Below are 22,381 nucleotides of genomic sequence, written 5' to 3'. Positions count from 1 at the left end.
TGGATAAATTACAGTACAGCCATAATAAAATACAGCTCCATTCAGTTGTGGAAGTAAATAATTTTACCTACATACACCAGTGTGGATGAAAATCAGAAACAAAATACAAGTAAGAAAAGCAAGTTACAAAAGAAAAGAGCATAACCCTACTCATCTGATGTGCTAAGTCTCTTCAGTCGTGTCTGACTCTTTGCAGACCCTATGGACCGTAGCCCACAAAGTTCCTCTGTGCATGGGGATTCACCAGGCAAGAATACTGGAGTAGGTTGCCTCCTCCAGGGGGCAACCAGGAATCGAACCTGCAGCTCTTATGTCTCCTGCACTGGCAGGCAGGTTCTTTACCACTAGCACCACTAGGAAGTCCCTAAATAAGTGAAAGTCACTCAGTCATGTCCAACTCTTTGTGACCCTATGGACTATACAGTCCATGGAATTCTCCAGATCAGAATACTGCAGTGGGTAGACTTTCCCTTCTCCAGGGCATCTCCCCAACCCAGGAATGGAACCCAGGTCTCCTGTATTGCAGGCAGATTCTTTACCAGCTGAGCCACAACGGAAGCCCAAGAATACTGTAGTGGGTAGCCGATCCTTTCTCCAACAAATCTGATTGAACCGAGGTCTCCTGCATTGCAGGTGGATTCTCTACCACCTGAGCTATCAGGGCGACCCTACTCATCCGAGATCCCCCAACAAGGTGAAGTAAACCATATATAGTTCCTGAATATGTCCTTATATATGATGACAAGTATCATAAAAAGCAAGCTAAATATAATACAAGGATAAAGCTCATGTCTGAGACTAAAAGTTGTTTAGTTGCTAAGTCATGTCTGACTCTTTGTGACCCCGTGAACTGTAGCCCGCCAGGCTCCTCTGTCCATGGGATTTCCCAGGCAAGAATTCTGGAGCAAGCTGCCATTTCCTTCTCCAAGGAGACTAAAAAGGATCTTTACAAATACTGAAAATATTCTACTTTTAAGGTGAGTTTCTCTATATCCTTGCGCTTATAACTTACATATACAGCACACAGATTCTTTTATGTACACCAAATACTTAATAGGGCTTCCCAGAGGCACAGTGGTCAAAAACTCTGCCTGCCAATTCAGGAAGCACAGGAGACACGAGTTCAGTCCCTGAGTCAGAAAGCTCCCCCGGAGAAGGAAATGGCGACCGACTCCAGGATTCTTGCCTGGCAACTCCATGGACGGGGAGGCTGACAGGCTACAGTCCGTGGGGTCATAAAGAGGTGGCCGTGACGAGCACATGGTTAGGAACTTCAAGAAAGCACCTACTTCTACTCCTTCAACTAGAATTGTTTACATTGATTAAGAATTTTCAAAGTTACTAATTTTGAAATAAAATAATAGTTGGCTAGAATTTTGCTTTGTTAAGACTACACAGTCATCTCATAACACAAGCAATTATTTTAAGACAACAATCAAAATTTAATTTCCAAAGTACTAAGAAAAGCAGAGTAGAAGGGAAATTCTTAGAACACTTAACTTGCCAAACTACTGAAGCTCTATATTATCCATTAAGACAAGGTCATGCTGCTAGATGCCTTCATATGAAATTGCTGGTCTATCACTAACAATCATAAACACTTAGTACAAGAAAATATCTTCTTCATATTTGTTATTATATTTAACCACAGTTTGAGCAGTATTCAGAATATTTTTATGTCATCAGCATAGTGTTTAGGAAAATCCTCTCTTGCCATTTTCCACATGGCTAGCTCCTGTAAGCCAGGAAACCATTGTTTCCCTCAATTACCACTTACTGGAAAAGTCAACCCTAATAAATTTTCAGGGTTTCACGTTTTGTGTGATCCACTTGCCAATGTTTCAGGATCTCATCTTTCTCTCTCTTCCATCACAATGGTCACACTCCTTAACACTTTTTTCAAAAGAAGGAAAATGTAGGTGAGAGATTGGACTCATTTTCTCCCTCATGCTCTTTCCTTTGTCCTCATTCATCCTCCATCCATCGTTTATTCAAACATTCATTGAAAAGATATCCATCAGATACTTTTCACTTTAAAGTTAAAAACAGGCAAAAGGTAAACCTACTTGCTTAAATTAGGTTTCAAAAATCTGTGAACTACAAGTAATCATGTTGCCTTTATGCCTTCCTTTCTCCCAAATCTCCCACTCTATAATAGGCTATCACCTTAAGCAAATTGCTTTTTTAACTGTTCATTTTAATTGATTTTTTTATCTTACTTACACAAATCCACTTGAATGAGATATTTCTTATACTACCATCCAACTTCAAATTTCTATGTTTCTAATATAAATGTTTGAAATTTTCAACATTACTTGAGAAGAAAAATCTAGAATGAAACTGCTCTTGAAGGCAACAACATCATTTCCTTGAAGCGTAGACCCTGCATGGTGAACTACTGAACAAGATGGACCCAGCATAAAAAGAATGACAATTCACTAACCCACTGGTCTCTTTAGTCTCCTCTCTCAACTGCTCAACATATTTCAATAATGAAAGAGCAGCTAACGTTACCAGCAGCTTCTGCTGGGGCTTTTGCAGTATCTCAGTTTCACAGTTAGAGGCAAAGTAACATGGAGATTTAATTTCTCATTCAAAAAGCACTAGAGACTTCACTATAATTAAATTCTTACATTACAACAACATATATTGTTTCCAACAAAATAAAAAATAAGCGTTGTTGCATAATTGATTAGAAACAGGGAAGGGGAGTCAATTCATGCTCTGAGTTGCAACACAGAAATCTCTTGGCTTTTTCTCTTTTTATCTCCCCTTGATTATTTGCACCAAGTTAGCCAGCAAAGGGCTGGGGAGCTTGAAACTGCATGTCAGGGTCACCTCTGAAAAGTTTCAGGGTCACCTCTGAAAATCTGATATCTGTTTTCTTCAAATTCTATGGAGAGAATTAAGAGGTGAGATGGTGATGCAATAATTACCTAGTTAGATGAGCAAGCATTTCAGATCCATAATAGAACCAGAAGACATGATAAGTGGAAATCATTTAATTGCTTAAAACAACAACTTTCGCTTACTCTCCTCTACCTCTCATCACTCAACCTCTCCTCCTCCCAAACAAATACCCTCACAAGTACCACCTCCACAATTATTTCTCTACTGGGGCCTTTCTAAATGGCACTTTTAGAAATGATGTACAAATAAATGTTATGAAACAAAAATTAAATACATGACATTCTACTAACTGAAGTACAACCTTAGGCAAGTCTCTCGAAAGTTCACAGAATGACAAAGGTTATCACCGATGGCAGTAAAAATCTGGGAAGAAGCTAGACTCCCACCAACGTCCATCATTTTCTCCTCTGCAAAATGAGTACATTGTGGAGCAGAGAGGAGTTTATAAACATGAATAAGACAGTCTGTCCTTTGTATCTATATGTTCAATTCAGTTCAGTCACTCAGTCATGTCCAACTCTTTTTGACTTCATGGACTGAAGCACGCCAAGCTTCCCTGTCCATCACCAACTCCCGGAGCTTACTCAAACTCATGTCCATTGAGTCAGGGAAGCCATCCAACAATCTGATCCTCTGTCCTCCCCTTCTCTTCCCACCTTTAATCTTTCCCAGCATCAGGGTCTTTTCCCATGAGTCAATACTTCGCATCAGGTGGCCAAAGTATTAGAGTTTCAGATTCAGCATCAGTCCTTCCAATGAATATTCAGGACTGACTTCCTTTAGGATTGAGTGGTTGGATCTCCTTGCAGTCCAAGGGACTCTCAAGAGTTTTCTCCAACACCACAGTTCAAAAGCATCAATTCTTCAGTGCTCAGCTTTCTTTGTAGTCCAACTCTCACATCCTTACATCACTACTGGAAAACCATAGCTCTGACTAGATGTTCCTTTCTTGGTAAGTAATGTCTCTGCTTTTTAATATGCTGTCTAGGTTTGTCATAGCTTTTCTCCAAGAAGCAAGCATCTTTTGATTTCATGGCTGAAGTTACCATCTGCAGTGATTTTGGAGCCCAAGAAAATAAAGTTTCTCACTGTTTCCACTGATTCCCCATCTTTTGCCATGAAGTGATGGGAGTAGATGCCATGATATTAGTTTTCTCAGTGTTGAGTTTTAAGCCAACTTTTTCACTCTCCTCTTCTGCTTTCATCAAGCAGCTCTTTAGTTCTTCTTCACTTTCTGCCAGAAGGGCAGTGTAATCTGCATATCTGAGGTTACTGATGTTTCTCCCGGCAATCTTGATTCCTGCTTGTGCTTCATCCACCTGACCATATCTCACTATGTACTCTGCATATACGTTAAATAAGCAGGGTGACAATATACAGCCTTGATGTACTCCTTTCCCAATTTGGAACAAGTCTGTTGTTCCATGGTCAGTTCTAACTGTTGCTTCTTGACCTGCATACAGATTTCTCAGGAGGCAGATAAGGTGGCCTGGTATTCCCACCTTTTTCAGAATTTTCCACAATTTGTTGTGATCCACATAGTCAAAGACTTTGGTGTAGTCAATAAAGCAGAAGTAAGATTTTTTCTGGAACTCTCTTGCTTTTTTGATCATTCAATCGATGATGGCAATTTGATCTCCGGTTCCTCTGCCTTTTCAAAATCCACCTTGAACATCTGGAAGTTAACAGTTCCTGTACTGTTGAAGCCTGGCTTGGAGAATTTTGAGCATTACTTTACTAGCATGTGAGATGAGTGCAATTGTGTGGTAGTTGGAGCATTCTTTCGCATTGCCTTTGTTCGGGATTGGAATGAAAATTGACCTTTTCCAGTCCTGTGGCCACTGCTGAGTTTTCCAAATTTGCTGGCATATTGAGTGTACCACTTTCACAGCATCATCTTTTAGGATTTCAAATAGCTCAACTGGAATTATATCACCTCCACTAACTTTACTCGTAGTGATGCTTCCTAAGGCCCACTTGACTTTGCATTCCAGGATATCTGACTCTAGGTGACTGATCACACCATCGTGATTATCTGGGTCATGAAGATCTTTTTTGTATAGTTCTTCTGCGTATTCTTGCCATCTCTTCTTAATATCTTCTGCTTCTGTTAGGTCCATCCCATTTCTGTCCTTTATTGTGCCCATCTTTGCATGAAATGTTCCCTTGGTATCTCTAATTTTCTTGAAGAGATCTCTAGTCTTTCCCATTCTATTGTTTTCCTCTATTTCTTTGCACTGATCACTGAGGAAGGCTTTCTTATCTCTCCTTGCTATTCCTTGGAAATCTACATTCAAATGGGTATATCTTTCCTTTTCTCCCTTGTTGTTTAGCGTCTCTTCTTTTCTCAGCTATTTGCAAGGCCTCCTTACACAACCATTTTGCCTTTTTGCATTTCATTTTCTTAGGGAGTCTTGATCACTGCCTCCTGTACAATGTCAGAAAATTCCATCCATAGTTCTTCAGGCACTCTATCAGATCTAATCCCTTGATTCTATTTGTCACTTCCACAGTATAATCATGAATGATTTGCTTTAGGTCATACCTGAAAGGTCTAGTGGTTTTCCCCACTTTCTTCAATTTCAGTCTGAATTTGGCAGTAAGGAGTTCATGATCTGAGCCACAGTCAGCTCCCAGTCTTGTTTTTGCTGACTGTATAGAGCTTTTCCATGTTCGGCTGCAAAGAATATAATCAATCTGATTTCCAATATTTTACCATCTGGTGATGGTAAAATCTGGTGATGTCCAACTAAAGGTCAGCAACATTAATTTCCATGAAAAGCAGTCACCAATGGAAAGAACTGAGTTCACAAAGGGAAGAAGCAGGCAGTGTGTCTCAATTTGTGTGATCCTGGTCTTTAAGGAATGTGAATTTCACCTACAGTTCAGTTTAAAAGTAATGCAGTGATTAAATTTAAAAAGTAACTAAAACTCAGAAAAAAATCTAGCAACCATCAACCCATAAACTAGAATCAATCAACCTCTCCCCTGCCCACCCCCCCCCCCCGACACACGTACCTTATAAATGCAAAAATATAAACTGGTATGTTCTACCAATATCTGAACTGTTTTTTTAGAAACCTAATTGCTCTTGGTCTCCAAAATCACTGCAGATGGTTAATTTCAGCCATGAAATCAAAAGATCATTGCTCCTTGGAAGAAAAGCTATGATCAACCTAGGCAACACAATAAAAAGCAGAGACATTACTTTGCCAAGAAAGGTCCATCTAGTCAACGCTATGGTTTTTCCAATAGTCATGTATGGATGTGAGAGTTCGACCATAAAGAAGGCTGAACACTGAAGAATTGATGCTTTTGAGCTGTGTTGTTGGAGAAGCCTCCTGAGAGTCCCTTGCACAGCAAGGAGATCAAACCAGTCAATTCTAAAGGAAGTCAGTCCTGAACATGCACTGGGAGGACTGATGCTGAAACTCCAATACTTTGGCCACCTGATGTAGAGAGCTGACTCATTATAAAAGACCCTGATGCTGGGAAATACCGAAGGTAGCAGGAGAAGGGGACGACAGAGGACGAGATGATTGGATGGCATCACCGACTCAAAGGACATGGGTTTAGGCAAGCTCTGGGAGATGGTGAAGGTCAGGGAAGCCTAACATGCTGCAGTCCAAGGGATCACAAACAACTGAACACGACTGAGCACCTGAAAAACAACAAATTGCTCTTACTCTCTATCTGATTAGAATGCTTCTTCTGAACTCCCTCTAAACCACAAATCAGAATCAAGTCTGTCCTGGGTTATGGGTGGAATTTTGGGAATTGAAGGCAGGTTACTTCCAAAAGCTTTTCTTTTCTCCCCCTCAAGCTCAGTAAAAAGCTAATACTTTTCTCCTGTTGACCTTCACCCACCTCACTAAATGTTCTCCTCTACTCCTGTTCCAGGAATGTCCACTGTACAGGATTTCTTGGCTCCACACCATGGCTCGACACAGACCTCGAGGAAGCCTCCCCAACACTGGAGAGTTGACATGTAGGAAAGAGAGCCACTTGGCCTCCCAGTCTGTCCAGAAGGCTCCACCGTCCTTGATGCCAGCATGCTCCCATTTCTGCAGTCCCATCAGTTTTACCCTTTGCCCTGTAATAACCCACCGTGTTCTTCCCTCAGTGTTAATGCCTGCTGGTTCCTGAACTCAGTGTGAATTAACACATGCCTGGTCCTAAGCTGCTCCCCAGAAACTGTGTTTAGTTACTGCCTGTCAATTTCACCTCTAACCTACACTGTCCCTGGTATTCTTCATTCCCTCTGAGTATGATGTCTCCATCTCATTCCTGCTCATAATTTTACTCTGAACCACCTGGAAAAACCCCTAATATCCAGATACCCCACTTAATTTCACCATGCATAAAATCAGAATCTCCCCTCTTTCTCAAGGTATATCTGATCTTCCTATGCTCTCAATCAAAGCTCCCTATCGGCACATGGTCCTGGGCTAAGCCTGACCATTCTCTGACATCATAGATGAACAATCAAAATACAGGAAGCAGAAAGTGAAAGTGAAGTCACTCAGTCGTGCCCGACTCTTTGAGACCCCATGGACTGTAGCCCACCAGGCTCCTCTGTCCAGGGATTCTCCAGGCAAGAATACTGAAGTGGGTTGTCATTTCCTTCTCCAGGGGATCTTCCCAACCCAGGGATCAAACCCAGGTCTCCCGCATTGCAGGCAGATGCTTTAACCTCTGAGCCACCAGGGAAGCCCCCAAAACTGGTCATGTACCCCATGAGGCCACAAAGGATCCTGCAGTTCCTCAAGAGATGAGCAGAGATCCTATTGTTTCTCAAAAGATGGGCAGAGCTCAAAAACAGTGACTCCAGGGAGGTGGCTGTCCAGAGCTGGTGAGACTTTTCTGTGTGGAAGGTTATCTCCACTACAAGCCTGGGTCCCAGGTCCAGTGCTTCCAGTCCTTGGACAGGAACGGAAGTAACAACTAAGAAGGCAGGAATCAGAAAAGATAGATGGCGTCCAATACTCAGAAAGTACTGGGAACGGTTGGGAAGGAGACTCCTGCAGGAAAATGGAGAGAATGGGCAAAGGGACTCAGCAGTCCATGAACCGTTATGAACCGTCACAGCTTGGCTGAGCTCTCCTGGGTTACATTGCCAGCACCGCCCCTGGGTTACAAGGGACATGTTGGTGGGACTCAAGAAGGCAGAGGGGCAGCAGCCCCCCTGTTCTCATTACAGGAGGAAGACGGCTCCAGGGCTCTAGACGTGGGTGCAGTGCACGCCCACTGTCACTCTGCGCCTCGGGGCGGGCCGGCCTACAGGCTCTCCATCAGCTTATCTGATTCTCGACCTTGATATGTCCGACTCAGGAAGGCGCCCGCTTCCCCTGTGGTCCAGAGCATCCTGGAGGTTAGAGCCTAGGGAGCAGCGAGAAGTCTGTGTGGACTCAGCTCATCCTCAGGGCTTCTGGTTCACCCCCATTCTCCTGCACCTTATTTGCTGACTGCTTGCCCTGTGGATTTAGGTCTAATATCCAAAACACAGAAGCAACAACCATGCCTAACTTGCTCAACTAATGTCTACAAATAGATATGGTCAAATGCTCGTAATAAATCCCATTTTCTCTACCACTCCCGTGGTTCGATTTCTCTGAGTAAACCTTGCCTGATACAGAATTTGGTACCAGATCTAAAATTCCAGGAAAACAAAGCATGGTGAATATAAGTAACCAGTTGACTCTTAAACTGTAATATTTGTAAGTTTTACTTCTATTAGGGCATAAATTATACTGAAGGGCTAAATTATGTATAAGGTAAAGAACCACTCTCATTGTTGAGTCAATAATTATTCATGATTTTACTAAACAAGTGTCTCTTTCGAGAACAGTAAGAAATTAATTCTCAGCTAACATCAACAGGGGAAAAGTGAAGGAGGCTACACTTTTTTTAAAAAAAATGCACACATGTTGAGAATAACAAAATTAACCAGATAGATGTTATATTTCAACAAATGTTTTCAACAATCACCCTGTTGCTTTAATACTCTGATGTTCTCATTAAATCAAAACTGTTCAACTGAAATGGTTATGTTTAAAAGAAGTTCATATCATTTTTATGATCACTCCTGAAAATTTCTGGCAAAATACATTATGTAAACTACTTTTGTAATGTGCTCTAAATAGGATGACATAAAGCTTAGCTGAAGAGCCACTATAATCAAAAGGCCAGAGAATGAAAATGTGAGAGAGGCAGACGTAACAGGAGAGAGACAGAGGTGGAGAGAAAGAAAAAATCATTTAGACACACAAGTGAGCCTCAATAGATTTTGGTTGAAATACTGAATAGTATCACTGAATATCACATTTACCTTTAACTCTAAAAGGAGATAATGCAGGGCACTTTTGTGCCCAAAGGAGAGACAATATACTTTTATATTTACTTAGAATTTTTTATTTTTAAACAGGATATTATGACTTTTTTCTATTTCTTCCAGTCAATGTGACATCATCATTCAAGGCCCAGATCAAAGGTCACTTCACCAGTGAAGCCTTCTATGGCTCACATCAACTCCCTAGGATTCACTAAATCATAGCACTAATCATATCAAGATTGTAATAACTTATTTGCCTTTTCCTGAGATGATGTAACCCTGAAATCAGGGTCTAAATATAATTTGTCTTTGTAGCCCAATAACTAACAAATAACAGAGTCTAAGTATATGATTACTAAACCCATTCACACTACAGCATAGATGTGATGGTTAATTTTATATGTCCACATAGTTACTGTGAAAGTTAAATGAGAAAAAATGCTAAAGGATTTGCATACTGTCTGCTAGCTACTATGTTGTCATTAAAACAGTCATTTTCATCATTTTATATCATGTTACACATGATTGTAATTTTACACATTACAATTGTGTCAGTTTGACTTCAGGAAAATCTGCTTTTCAGGTCAGTAACTGTGTATGTATTATTTCCTTTGACTGAAGAAATGCTGGGATACTCACGTAACTGGGGGTACCTACTTTATAGTTCAGCTTCTGGTTTCAGGGTCTAACTAGGGATTTCCAAATTGTTACTCTGTGTTGATAAGAAATAGATACATCTGCCTTTCTCTTGGAGGAAATCAAATCCTGAGCTGACTGGGTATGCCGCAGTTAGCTGGTGCAGCATTTGTTTGTTTCACTCACAGAATGCTGACAGCTTATTTTATATTAGTGAGAATTCTCCAGAGAAATGGAATAGGAGATACATATAAACACACACAGATATATGTGTGTATGTATGTATGTATACGTGTGTCTGTCTATATATGGCATGTGTACCACATGGCAGGTATATGGTATATGTGATGTATGGCAGGTATATGGTAAAGAATCCACCTGCCAATGCAGGACACACAAGAAACAGAGGTTCGATATCTGGGTGGTGAAGATTCCCTGGAGTAGGATGGCACCTGGATGGCACCCCACTCCAGTAGTCTCATCTGAAAAATTCCATGGGCAAAGGAGCCTGGCAGGCTACAGTCCATGGGGCCACAAAGAATTGGACATGACTAAGCACCTGAACACAAAACATCTATATATGAGACACATGATTTACTATAAAAATTGGCTCATGTGATTACGCAGACTGAGAGGTCCCATGATCTGCATCTACAAGCTGGAGACTGGGAAATCTAGTGGTGTAATTCCAGTCCAAGTCCAAAGGCCTGGGAACCAAGGAAGCGGATCATGTGAATCCAAGTCCAAGGCCAGAAGGCTAATATCCCAGCTTAAGCAGCTAAGAAGGGACTAATCCCTTCCTTCCTCCACTTTTGTTTTATTCAGGCCCCTCAACAGATTAGATGATGCCCACCACACTGGGCAGGACCATCTGCTTTTTGAGTCCACTGGTTGAAATGCCAACCTCACCTAGAAATATTCTCCAAGATGTACCCAGAAATAATGCTGTATGTGGGCACCCTGTGGCCTAGTCAAGCTGACATACAAACTTGTCCATCACAGCTGGCTCCTGTCCAAAATGATTGGTGCCCCTACCCACAATACCACCTGCCACACTGGGAACTACTGGCCCCATTCAAAGATGGGTAAAAACCAGAGACAGGCCACAAGGAAACTGTGCATAAAAGTAGCAAATATCAAAAGCAAGACAGAAAGGGAAGAAAGAGGCCAATGAAGAACAAACATCATGAGAAGAACTACCCAAGGAAACAGATGAAGAATTTAAGCAACACTTCACAGACCCAATAATAATAGTAATAATTTAAACAAACGGCTCTTGCTTTAAAAGAAAATAATGTTCAGGAAAGAAGTACAAGGGCCCAAATGATAAAATACAAGATATCTGAATCAGATGAACATAAATGGACAGGGTTATAAAACACTACAGAGATGAAAAGCCACTTTAGAAACTAAAAAATAACAAAGAATTTGGCTGAAAATATAGCAAGAAAAAATACTGAATGAGAATGAACACTCAAGTGAAATAAAATAGTTAAAGATGATACAAGAAACCAAGGAGAAATGTTATACCTAGAGTTAATAAAGAAGAGAACAAAAGGAAAAGATACCTTCTTCAGTCCATGGAATTCTCCAGGCCAGAACACTGGAGTGGGTAGCCGTTCCCTTCTCCAGGGAATTTTCCCAACCCAGGGATCGAACCCAGGTCTCCCACATTGCAGGTGAATTCTTTACCAGCTGAGCCACAAAGGAAGCCCAGTATTTAAATATGAGGACATAAAAAGAGAGTCTCCTTCTCAGAGTTAAATGGCAAGATCCAAGAAAAACTGATACAGAATGAGAAAAAATGAGAAGAAAAACTGATGAAGTTACTGAACGTCTTTCTAGCTTACTAAAAATAATCCATGGACATCTGAACAAAAAGCAAAACAAGAACAAGTGCAAAGATCAGTTTGCTTCAGGCTTCACAGTGACACCAAATGCCAGATGACAATAAAGCAGTGTTTCCATATTTCTGAGAAAAAGAAGAATTCAGACTAAATAGTTTTGATAACTATAGTTAGCAATCAGAAAATAAATATTAATAACCTAAATTTTAAGAAAACAGTAAAAGAAGAAAAGAAAAGCAAGTTAAAAAGAAATGTCATTAATCTACCCATCTTTCATAGCAGAAAGTCAAAAGATGTTCTTTAGAGTTAAATTCAGTCATTAAAAAAGACAAAAATACCAGAATTCAAAGCAGTTTATTTATTTATTATTTATTTTTGGTCTTTCTCTTAATTCTCAAGTAATAGCATCACTTTGGTGAAAGGATATTAACTTAAAAATAGTAAATTCTTTGGTTTAAACCCAGTTTCTAAATATTCCATTACATCAGAAGCAAACAAAAAATAACTCTACATTAGAAGCAAAATATAAATATGGTCCTACTTTTGCAAAACCATCTCTATTTTCTTGTATATATGTACACACAGATGCTGTCAATAATGCTCACCAAGTGCCAACAAGTATGAGGCAAGGAAGTGATGGGGCTTTGTATGCTGTAGTGTTTTTTAAATGAGTTATGCATCATCTTTTCAAATAATAAAGCTTTTTATCCTACTTCAATAATGGCACAATCTTTCTCAAATCCCTGTATATCATTTTGTTCTTATATCCCAGGTCTAAGAAACTAGACAGTGAAGAGTTAAGGGACTTGACAGAAGAATGACCTCACAAAGGATGATATTTTAATAAATATGAGATACACCTATTAGTTTGGATCATTATCAAATTTACTGATTAGGCTCAAGAAAGAAACTTTTAATATAACTAGTATGCATGGAAACAGGATGAACTTCCACACGTTGTAAGAAATTGCACAGAGTACTCAAGATACAGTGCTAAAGTAACCAACTAACTCTTATGGAAGAAAGCCATATATCAAGCACATGTTAGACTCGATGCCCTTCATGGGCACTCTCAGCTCTTGAAATACTTGACTTTGATGTGACATCATACAAGAAAGTCATGAATCTCTGTCTTATCCTATATAAATAAGAGTATCAAGCGCCACCCACACCTTTAGGACTCTACAGCTCTGAATTATTTTCACAAATATGTAGCATTTCCTTTCACCCCTATTACAACTCTTGAAATAGGCAGGACAGGTGTTATTTTTCCACATTGCAGTTCAGATAATTAAAATTCAGAAAGAAGTCACTGGCCCAAGATACTACAGACAAAGAACTGCAGAGCAAGACCTCACTTTTTCTGATTCCATGTTTATGGTCCAGGTGACTACCTAAATACAGAGTAGCCCAGTGCTGACAATACATTTCACTTATATCAACCTGGGCTTTCTCAACAATTATGCCATCTTAGCTCAAAATGGGAGAAAAGACTGGCTTGTTGCTGGTACAGTTTTCTACTTTGTGTGAAGATCATCTTGAAACTTTATGGAAAAGAAATTTAAAGTAACCACATTATACCTGTCCATTGCTATGAAACAAAATTTTGGTAGGGAATTAAAACTTTCTCAGAAAGGTGTGCTCTTGTCCTCTTGCTTTCCAAACTTATCCACTGCCAACACTGGAGCAAAAGTTTGAACATGAATTCTGATAAGCCGGACTAATGTATACACATGCATATGTTCTGGACACCTGCTCTGAACCATCTGCTCAGAGTACTGGGCAACATACTGAAATGGCTGGAAAACAGTGGAGCAAAGTCAGGTCTGTGGAGTCAGGTCCACAAACATTTACAATGAGAGAAACTGCTAAAATATGCTAAAGAGCTTATAGACCAGGTTTTATGCTGATATATGTGAGTAGAGATTAATGGTAACTGGAATCTTTTTAGAATTTATTTAATATTATCTAATGGCAGATGGTATAGGGACAAAAAAGAATTTAAAAACTGACTAAAGAATTTAATGTGAATTTATATAGATATAAAATATATGTATTTATACACTATATATATTTATACATTATTGATTCATTGATGGGAAAGGGAAAGGAAGACTGCTTCTAGAAGACTCTTGATATGGCCACAAAAGAAATTTTACAAATGCTATTCAGGCTATTTAAATGTTAGAACCTAAGCAGAAAGGCACCACATCATATTCTGTAGCTCTGGCAAGATTTTATCACCACTGGCAAATTGGAAACGTACAAAATAGTTTTAAGAGCCATATTCAAATCCCTTTTCAATTATGTAGACAGTGGAAATGTTGCATCCACTGCTGACATTTTAAAAACGTCATCTTAAAACTGACCTTGGGAATATATGTGAAATATAGAAAAGATAAATTTCCAAGCTGCAATTTTCTCTCTGAATCAGACCTTATGAAAACTAACACCACCTGATCCAAGCAGGTTTAAAAACAAGTATCAATGAATTTGTTCTGAAGCCTCTATAACTGAAAGCACAGATTTAAAAATATGAAAAACAGCAGATAAATAATGTAATTCATTGGGACAAACACATTAAGTGAAATACTCACTGTCCCTCCCTCTATAAAGACTTCTGAACTCATGACTTATGAGCTATGAGGCATGATCATTTAGAATGAATCACACATAATATATTATAGCTAATCAAGAGAGTATCTTCAGTTTATCCTCAGGGTAAGTATTAATATAATGATTCTCTTTGCCATCATCCTCAGTTGTCATAAAATTAGTTATACAACGACACTGTCAAAATGTATAAACGTACAAAACTTAACACTGATCCATTCAAACATAAAAATAACTGAACAAAAACATAAATACAGTATTAAATTCATATATAAGGAAAGTGATAACTTCTTGTATGACAATGAGTGAAGATTTTCATGTTGACAGAGGAATGAGCTGAGACTATTTGAATTTACATTTGCCCTATTTGTCTTAGGAGTATAGAAAACTGTTTATCTTTACATTATAAATGCAATTATCAGTAGTTGCTGGAGTTAGCTCATCAGCAGCTCATAAGAGCCAACTGTTAAATTTTAAGAATCTTGCAAGTTCTTTTTTAAACCACTGAAACCGGTGGGAATATTTACACCATGGGAACTGACAAACACTTCAGATCAGGCCTTCACATCCAAAGCCCTAAAGTCAGTTTACAAACACACCACTAATCCACATACAAGTAAGTACACAGTACAATCAGTTCTTACAAAGTTAATTCATCTATATAGGTAATAATGAGCTCATAAAAAAAGAACATTATCACACACCCAGAAATCTCCCTGTATCATCTCTGAACTGATACTCCCTTTTAGAGTATTTTCCAGAAACAAATATTACAAAGGAGAAATTTTAGCAAGGGAGGAAAAAGGCACTTTTTTTCTTTTTTAAAGATTCCATATACAAGTGAGATCACACAGTATTTGTATCTGTCTTTATTTCAGTTAGTATAATGCCTTCAAGGTCCATCCATGTTGTCATAAATAGTAGGATTTCCTCATTTTAATGACTGACTAATACTCCATTATATGTGTTTATATATATACATACATATATATACACACACACCCCACATCCTATTTACCCATTCATCTGTTGACACACACAGAGTTTGTTTCAATATCTTGGTTGCTATAAATAATGCTGCAATGATCATTGGGGGGTGCAAATATCTTTTGTTGAGTGTTTTTATTACCTTTAGATATTTCCCTAGAAGTGGAACTGCTGGATTACATGATAGTTGGTCTTAATTTCTTGAGGATCTTCCAGAAAATTTCCATAGTGACTGCACCAATTAACAATCCTACCAACCAGCGCACACATCCTTTTTCTCTGCATCCACACCAGCACTGTCTCTTCTCTCTTTAATTATGGTCATTCTAAAAGGTCTGTGATGTTATATCACTGTAGTTTTAATTTGCATTCCCCTAAATGCCTAAATGATATTCAGCATGTTTTTATGAACCCGGCTGTTGATACATCTTCTTTGGAGAAATGTCATATTCAGACTTTTGACCATTTATTTGGTTATTTGGGGTTTTCTTTTTCTATTGATAACAAGTGTACATTATATTTTTGGATATTACACCCTTCCTTATCAGATATATAGTTTGCAAATATTTTTTTTTTCCATTCTGTAGGTTGTCTTTACACTTTTTGATGGTTTCCTATGGTGAAGAAACTTTTTAGTTTGATATAATCCCATTTGTTTATTTTGTTGCTTGTACTTTAGGTGTCATATCCAAAACATTAGCAAGATCTATGTCAAGAAATTTTGTTCCTATGTTTTCTTATAGGAGTTTCTTTGTCTCAAGTCTTACATTTAAGTCTGTAATTGATTGATTCAACGTTTGTGACAGGTGTAAGATACGGGTCCATTTTCATTCTTGCACACATGAAAATCCAAGTATCATAACACCATTTATTGAAGAGACCATCTTCTCCATTGAGTATTCTTGGTTCCCCTGTCAAATATTAGTTGATCACATATGCTTGAGTTTATTTCTGGGCTCTCGATTCTGTTCCACCGGTCTATTTGCTGGTTTCTGTTTTACAAGTGTCATGCTGTTTTGATGACTACAACTTTACAGTATAACTTGGAATCAGAAAGAATAATGTGAGACCACCCCCCTGCTTTTTCTTTCTCCATATTTCTTTGGCTATTTGAGGCCTTCTGTGGTTCCATATGAATTTCAGAAATTTTTTCCAGTTTTATAAAATATGTAACTGGAATCTTGATATGGAATGCACTGTATCTATGGATGGCTTTCAGTAATATTAACATTTTAACAGTATTAATTCTTCCAATCCATAAACATGAGGTACTTCTCCATTTGTCTTCTTCCATTTCTTTCATCCATGTCACGTGGTTTACAGCATAGAGATCTTTCACTTCCTAAGTTACATGTATACCTAAGTATTTTATTGTGTTTGATGCTACTGTGAAAAGAAAGTGCAAGCGAAGATGTTCAGTCGCGTCCAACTCTTTGCGACCTCATGGACTGTGGCCCACCAGGCTCCTCCATCCATGGAATTTTCCAGGCAAGAATATTGGAGTGGGTTGCCATTTCCTTCTCCAGGGAATGTTCCCGACCCAGGGATCAAACCCGGGTCTCCCGCATTGTAGGCAGACACTTTATCGTCTGAGCCACCAGGGAAGCCCTTGATGCTACTCTAAGTGGAATCAATTTATTTCTTTTTCAGAAATTTTGTTGCTTACAGAAATGCCACTGAATTTTGTATATGCCTATATTGTATCTTGCAACTTTACTGAATTCACTGATCATCTATCAGTCTTTTGGTTGAGTCTTTAAAATTTTCTCTATATAAAATCAAGGCATCTGCAAGTAAAGACAATTTTACATCTTCCTTTCCAATTCAGGTAACTTTTATTTCTTTATCTTACATGATTGCTCTAGCTAGGACTTCCAGTACTATACTGGATGTAAGTGGTAAGAGTGGTCACTCTTGCCTTATTTGTGATCTTACAGGAAAAGCTTTCAAACTTTCAACACTGAGCATGATGTTAGCTGTGGGCCTGTCATATATGGCCTTTATTGAGATATGTTCCTTCTAGGCGTAATTTGTTAATATTTCTTATCATGAATGGATGTTGAGTTGGAAGAAGGCAATTTCAAGTGAAAAATATAATCTGGAAAATCATTTTTAAGTAGCACCATCTCCCCAGGTGGCCCTAGTGGTAAAGAATCCACCTGCCAATACAGAAGACTTAAGAGACCTGGGTTTGATCCCTGGGTTGGGAAGATCCCCTGGAGATGGGAATGGCAACTCACTCCAGTATTCTTGCCTGGAGAATTCCATGAACAGAGGGCATGGTGGGCTAGAGTCCATGGTGTCACAGAGTTGGACACAAGTGAAGCAACTCAGCATGCACACACGTGAAGGTGAGCTGGCAGAAAGACATAATGTACATTTATGTGAAAGTAGCAGGAGCAATGGAAGGAGGAAAGTATTAAATTGTATGTGCTATGCGGCTACATAGGGTACACATGCCTCTGTACCAGCCTTTATGAAATGGAAATGGCTTAACATATTGTCATTTTCTTAGCATTAATGTGTGATTTTTGTATTACGACCAGTATGCAGTACAAGGTAAGTTTAAATAAATACCACAAAATGATAGCCAGCACTTGATAACTATTGAAATTCTTGGCATTTTTTTTTTTTTTACCCTCCAATTTATACCTGAACTTTGCTATGAAAAAGCCAGTTAAAAGCCTCTCATTGTCATCCTATCCTATCCCTGAAGAAAGCCAAGACTGCAGGTGCAAAGAGGACAGCATTTGACAGCAATCAGATGCCATCCAGGGCTGAGATGAATATCATGCTTGTGGTAGGAAAATCTGGCTTTTTTTTTTTTTGTCCCAGTGATCAGTTTCAATTTTCTAATTATCATTTTAAAGTTGATTCTTAAAACAGTTTCGGTTTTGGAAACTGATGATAGCTTGACTTGCACAAAAAAGTCTAGCTTCTTTGTAATTTTTTTATACTTAGGCGTTTAAAAAAAATTACACTTTATAGACAGATGAATGTGTCTAAGCATTGACCTTTGCCCCACAGGCAAAGCAGTGCACTAATGAAAATAATTGCCCCAAATTAATGTTCAAAATAGGACTGCCACTGCAATTACTCAATTTGACTAACCAACCTTTATTGTTTTCCTCTTCATATGGATATTCATTCATCCATTTGTTTCTAGAGTCACATTGATCCTGAAAGAAAAGCAGACAAAAACTTAATGAGAACTGCTAAGGGGTTAATATCTAAAATATATAAATAGTTTATACAACTCAACATCAAAAACACAAGTAACCCAATTAAAAATGGGCAGAAGATCTGAGTAGACATTTTCCAAAGAGGACATGCAGGTAACAACAGGCTCATGAAAAGGTGCTAATCACCAGGGAAATGTAAATTAAAAACCACAATAAAATATTACCTCATACCTGTTAACATGACTATCATCTAAAAGAAAACAAATAAATGTTGGCAAGTGGAGAAAAGGGAACCCTTGTATACTGTTGGTGGGAATGTACATTGGTACAGACAATGGGTTCCTCAAAAAACTAAAATTAGATCTACCATATGACCCAGTAAATGCACTCCAGGATATATCCAAAAACAAAACAAAAAAAACACTAACTCAAAAAGATACATGAACCCCAAAGTTCACGGCAGCGTTATTTATAATAATGCAAATAACTCCAAAGATAAGGACGCAATCTGAATGACCATCAACAGATGAACGGATAAAGAAGATGTGGTAGACATATACAACGAAAAACTACTGAGCCACAAAGAATGGAATGTTGCCATTTTTAACAACATGGATGAACTTGGAAGGTATTATGCTTAGTGAAATACGTCAGACAGAGAAAGACTGGGTGATATCACTTACATGTGCAATCTAAATAATACAACAACCTAGTGAAGATAAAAAAGCAGCAGACTCACCAATAAAGGGAACAAACTAGTGGTTATCAGTGTGGAGAGGGAAGTAGGGAGAGACAATATAGTGGTATGGGATTAAGAAGTATAAACTACTATTATAAAATAAGCTATAAGGATATGTTGTATGACACAGGGAACATAGACAAAACTTTATAAATGGAGTGTAACCTTTAAAAGTTGTGACTCCCTATACTGTATACTGGTTAACTTGTATAATATTGCACTTCAGCTATACTTCAATTTTAAAAAATGATTTAGAAAATGTTGCACATGTTGGTAACATTCTGCCATTGGAGGAAAGAAAAGAAAATCTTGAGTCTGCAATTTTTTTAAGCTCTTGATCAGTGGAGTGACATAATAAAAGTGATAGCTGAAAAACAGTTTTGGCTTTTGTCCCCTCTTTAACAGCCATGGAAAGGCGAAAATGGAGAAGTGCAGAAACAGAGGCAGGACTCCAACTATGACACTACTGACAGACCCTGGGCACAAGGTATGAAAATCGGCATAAAGATAAAGGAGGGAGAGAAGAAAAAGAGGGAGGAAACAGGGAGAGAAGGGTGGGGGAAAATGGCAGAAACTGGTTTAAAAGCAAAGTGAATATCCCAAAGAGAAGACACAAATGTTTCAGCTGAAGTAGCTGGCTCCATTATTCTTAGTAACTAAGAGACTGTTAAAGAAACATTGTTTTCCAGAGGAAATTGTCTCCTTTCACCTCTTTATAGCTGATACAAATGTGCAGAATAATTAACATGAATACTTGTTGGTGACTCCATCTTGGCCAATACCCAAGTAACTTTTTAAAAATTGATCTGAGTTAAAATATGTCACTACTTAAAAATTAAGCAAACATAAAGTAAATATTTATGTTGCCTCTAAAAGCTTCCAAATCCCCAAGACCATGTGGATCTCAGCAAACAGAATTAAATATCGCTGGACTGGAGAGTTTCGATTACAATACACCATTTGCCCCATCTGGATACATCTCAAAAGTCCTCCTATTTCTTCTCTCTCAGTATTATGTAACTTGCTTCAGAATTTCCATTTCACAAGGCAAAATTTTTTTTGGCATTCAGTTAAGCCAGCTTATTAGGCACAGTTCATTTTTTTTTTTCCACTTGGAATTACACTCAGAGGGGATACGCCTTAGAGTTCTTAAGCAGTACCCATTCTGTGGGTACTGTGGGTACAGTACCCATACTACACAGGCAGTATCCAGCCATGTTTCCTTTGCATGTGTTTCCACACATCTGAGCAGAAAATGTGTGGAAACTCATAAAGCCTTAAAAGAAATATACCAGAATGTATGTGTTTCATGGGCTTGGTCTGGAAGATGAAGTGGCCTTTAATTTCATTCCAGTTTTAAATCAATCAATTGATCGGTGAAGGGACAAAGTGTGAGAGGCGATCGTGCATCTGCTAATAACGATAGGGGCTGAGTTCTTGCGACTTTTCCTGTTCCCAGAGCTTGCTCAACTCATGTCCATGGAGTCGGTGCTGGAGCAATCCAACCATCTCATCCTCTGTGTCCCCTTCTCCTCCCGCCCGCCATCCCTCCCAGCATCAGGGTTCTTTTCCCAATGAGCTCAGACTCTTCGCATCCAGGGTAGGCCAGTATTGGCTTCATGCTTCAGCATCATGTTTCTTTTCCTATGAAATAATTTAGGATTGACTGGTTTGATCTCCCATGAATAGCCCTCAAAGCCACAGATGAGACCTAACTGACATGTTAACTGTAGAATCAGAATGTCGTAAAGTTGGCCCCCCAGATCCTGCCCCAGGTTTGCACAGCCCTAAAGACTCCGTCTCCGCTTCAGTGTGGGAGACCTGTTTAATATGATAGGGATCCGCTTTTCCCTTGCTCTAGGTTCGCACTGTCTGACCAAAAGCTAGTAAAACAGCACTCCTTGCTCACATTACACTACCACATACTTCTAGCAGCAGATGGAGACAGTTGTCTCCAGCTCGACGTTTGCTTCTATCAAGAGTAAATGCTTTTTTTTTTAAATTTTTCAAATATGTTGTGTTGGTTTCAGTCTGAGAACCACCACCACATCGAAGTGAGGGCAATCGAGCTGTAATTATACACAAAAAAAAGCTGAAAGCGCCAAACGAATTGATGCTTTTGAACTGGTGGGTTGTTGGAAGACTCTTGGAAGTCCCTTGGACTGCAAGGAGCATACCAACGCACGCCCCAATCCTAAAGGAAATCAGTCCTGAATATTCACTGGAGGCTGATGCTGAAGCTGAAACTCCAATACTTTGGCCACCTGATGCGAAGAGCTGACTCATTGGAAAAGACCCTGATGCTGGGAAAGATTGAAGGCGGGAGGAGAAGGGGACGACAGGATGAGATGGTTGGATGGCATCACCGACTCCATGGACATGAGTTTGAGTAGGCTCCGGGAGTTGGTGATGGACAGGCAGGCCTGGTGTGCTGCAGTTCATGGGGTCGCAAAAGTCGGCACGACTGAGAGACTGAACTGAACTGAACTGATCCCGTCCCTCCAGGGCCTCCCTCCCCTCCCGGATCCCATCCCTCCAGGTCATCACAGGGCGGCAGGCTGGGCTCCCTGTGCTACACAGCAACTTCTCACCAGCAATTCATATTACACTTGAGAGTGTATATATGTTGATGCTACTTTATCCATTCATCCCACTCTCTCCCTCCCCCACTCTGTCCACAAGTCCTTTCTCTACATCCACATCTCCATTCAGGAGGGGATCTTTTATGAAAGAAGAGAAAAAGGCATCAGTGTACCTAGCAGCAGAAATAAATCAGGTTAAATTACTAAGTGTAAAAGAAACTGCGCAAAACAGCCAGACCCTGTAGTGAGAGATAAGAGGTGGGAAAAGGAAAAGGTAAAAAGCAGAACTATGGAATGTTTTGCATCTGTGATTTCAAAAGTCAGAGGAGGGGCCTCCCTGGTGGCTAAAACTCTGTGCGCCCAATGCAGGGGGTCCCGGTTCGATCCACACATGCCCACTGCCATTGGCCCTGGTGCCCACCCCCTTCATTTTGCAGTGGCTTTCTGGTAAGAATAAAACACATTTCAAAGAAGAAAACAGTAATGTAGGTCTAGACTCTGTGCAGGCTAATTGGCTCCATCTTAGATGGGGAGGGAGTTGTTCAAGAGAGGAG

At 39.3% G+C, this 22,381-nt stretch overlaps 1 protein-coding gene across 7 annotated transcripts in view; it reads right to left on the bottom strand.

Annotated features, from left to right (window-relative positions):
* The window catches only part of KLF12 (Kruppel like factor 12), a 521,123-nt gene that overhangs the window by 316,296 nt on the left and 182,446 nt on the right, over positions 1 to 22,381 (bottom strand). The window contains exon 1 of one of the 7 annotated variants that reach the window (XM_043477484.1): positions 18,440 to 18,531. The exons of the other annotated variants lie outside the window; for them this stretch is intronic. Within the exon in view, the coding sequence (XP_043333419.1) occupies positions 18,440 to 18,472 (33 nt within the window). The 5' untranslated portion in view covers positions 18,473 to 18,531. Of the gene's footprint in view, positions 1 to 18,439; positions 18,532 to 22,381 lie in introns of those variants that run through there. 7 annotated transcript variants of the gene reach the window in all.

The sequence above is a fragment of the Cervus canadensis genome, chromosome 9 (assembly GCF_019320065.1).
Source record: "Cervus canadensis isolate Bull #8, Minnesota chromosome 9, ASM1932006v1, whole genome shotgun sequence".
Taxonomy (NCBI): Eukaryota; Metazoa; Chordata; class Mammalia; order Artiodactyla; family Cervidae; genus Cervus; species Cervus canadensis.
The sequence above is the reverse complement of the archived record's forward strand: the minus strand, read 5'-3'. Positions and strand labels throughout refer to the sequence as shown.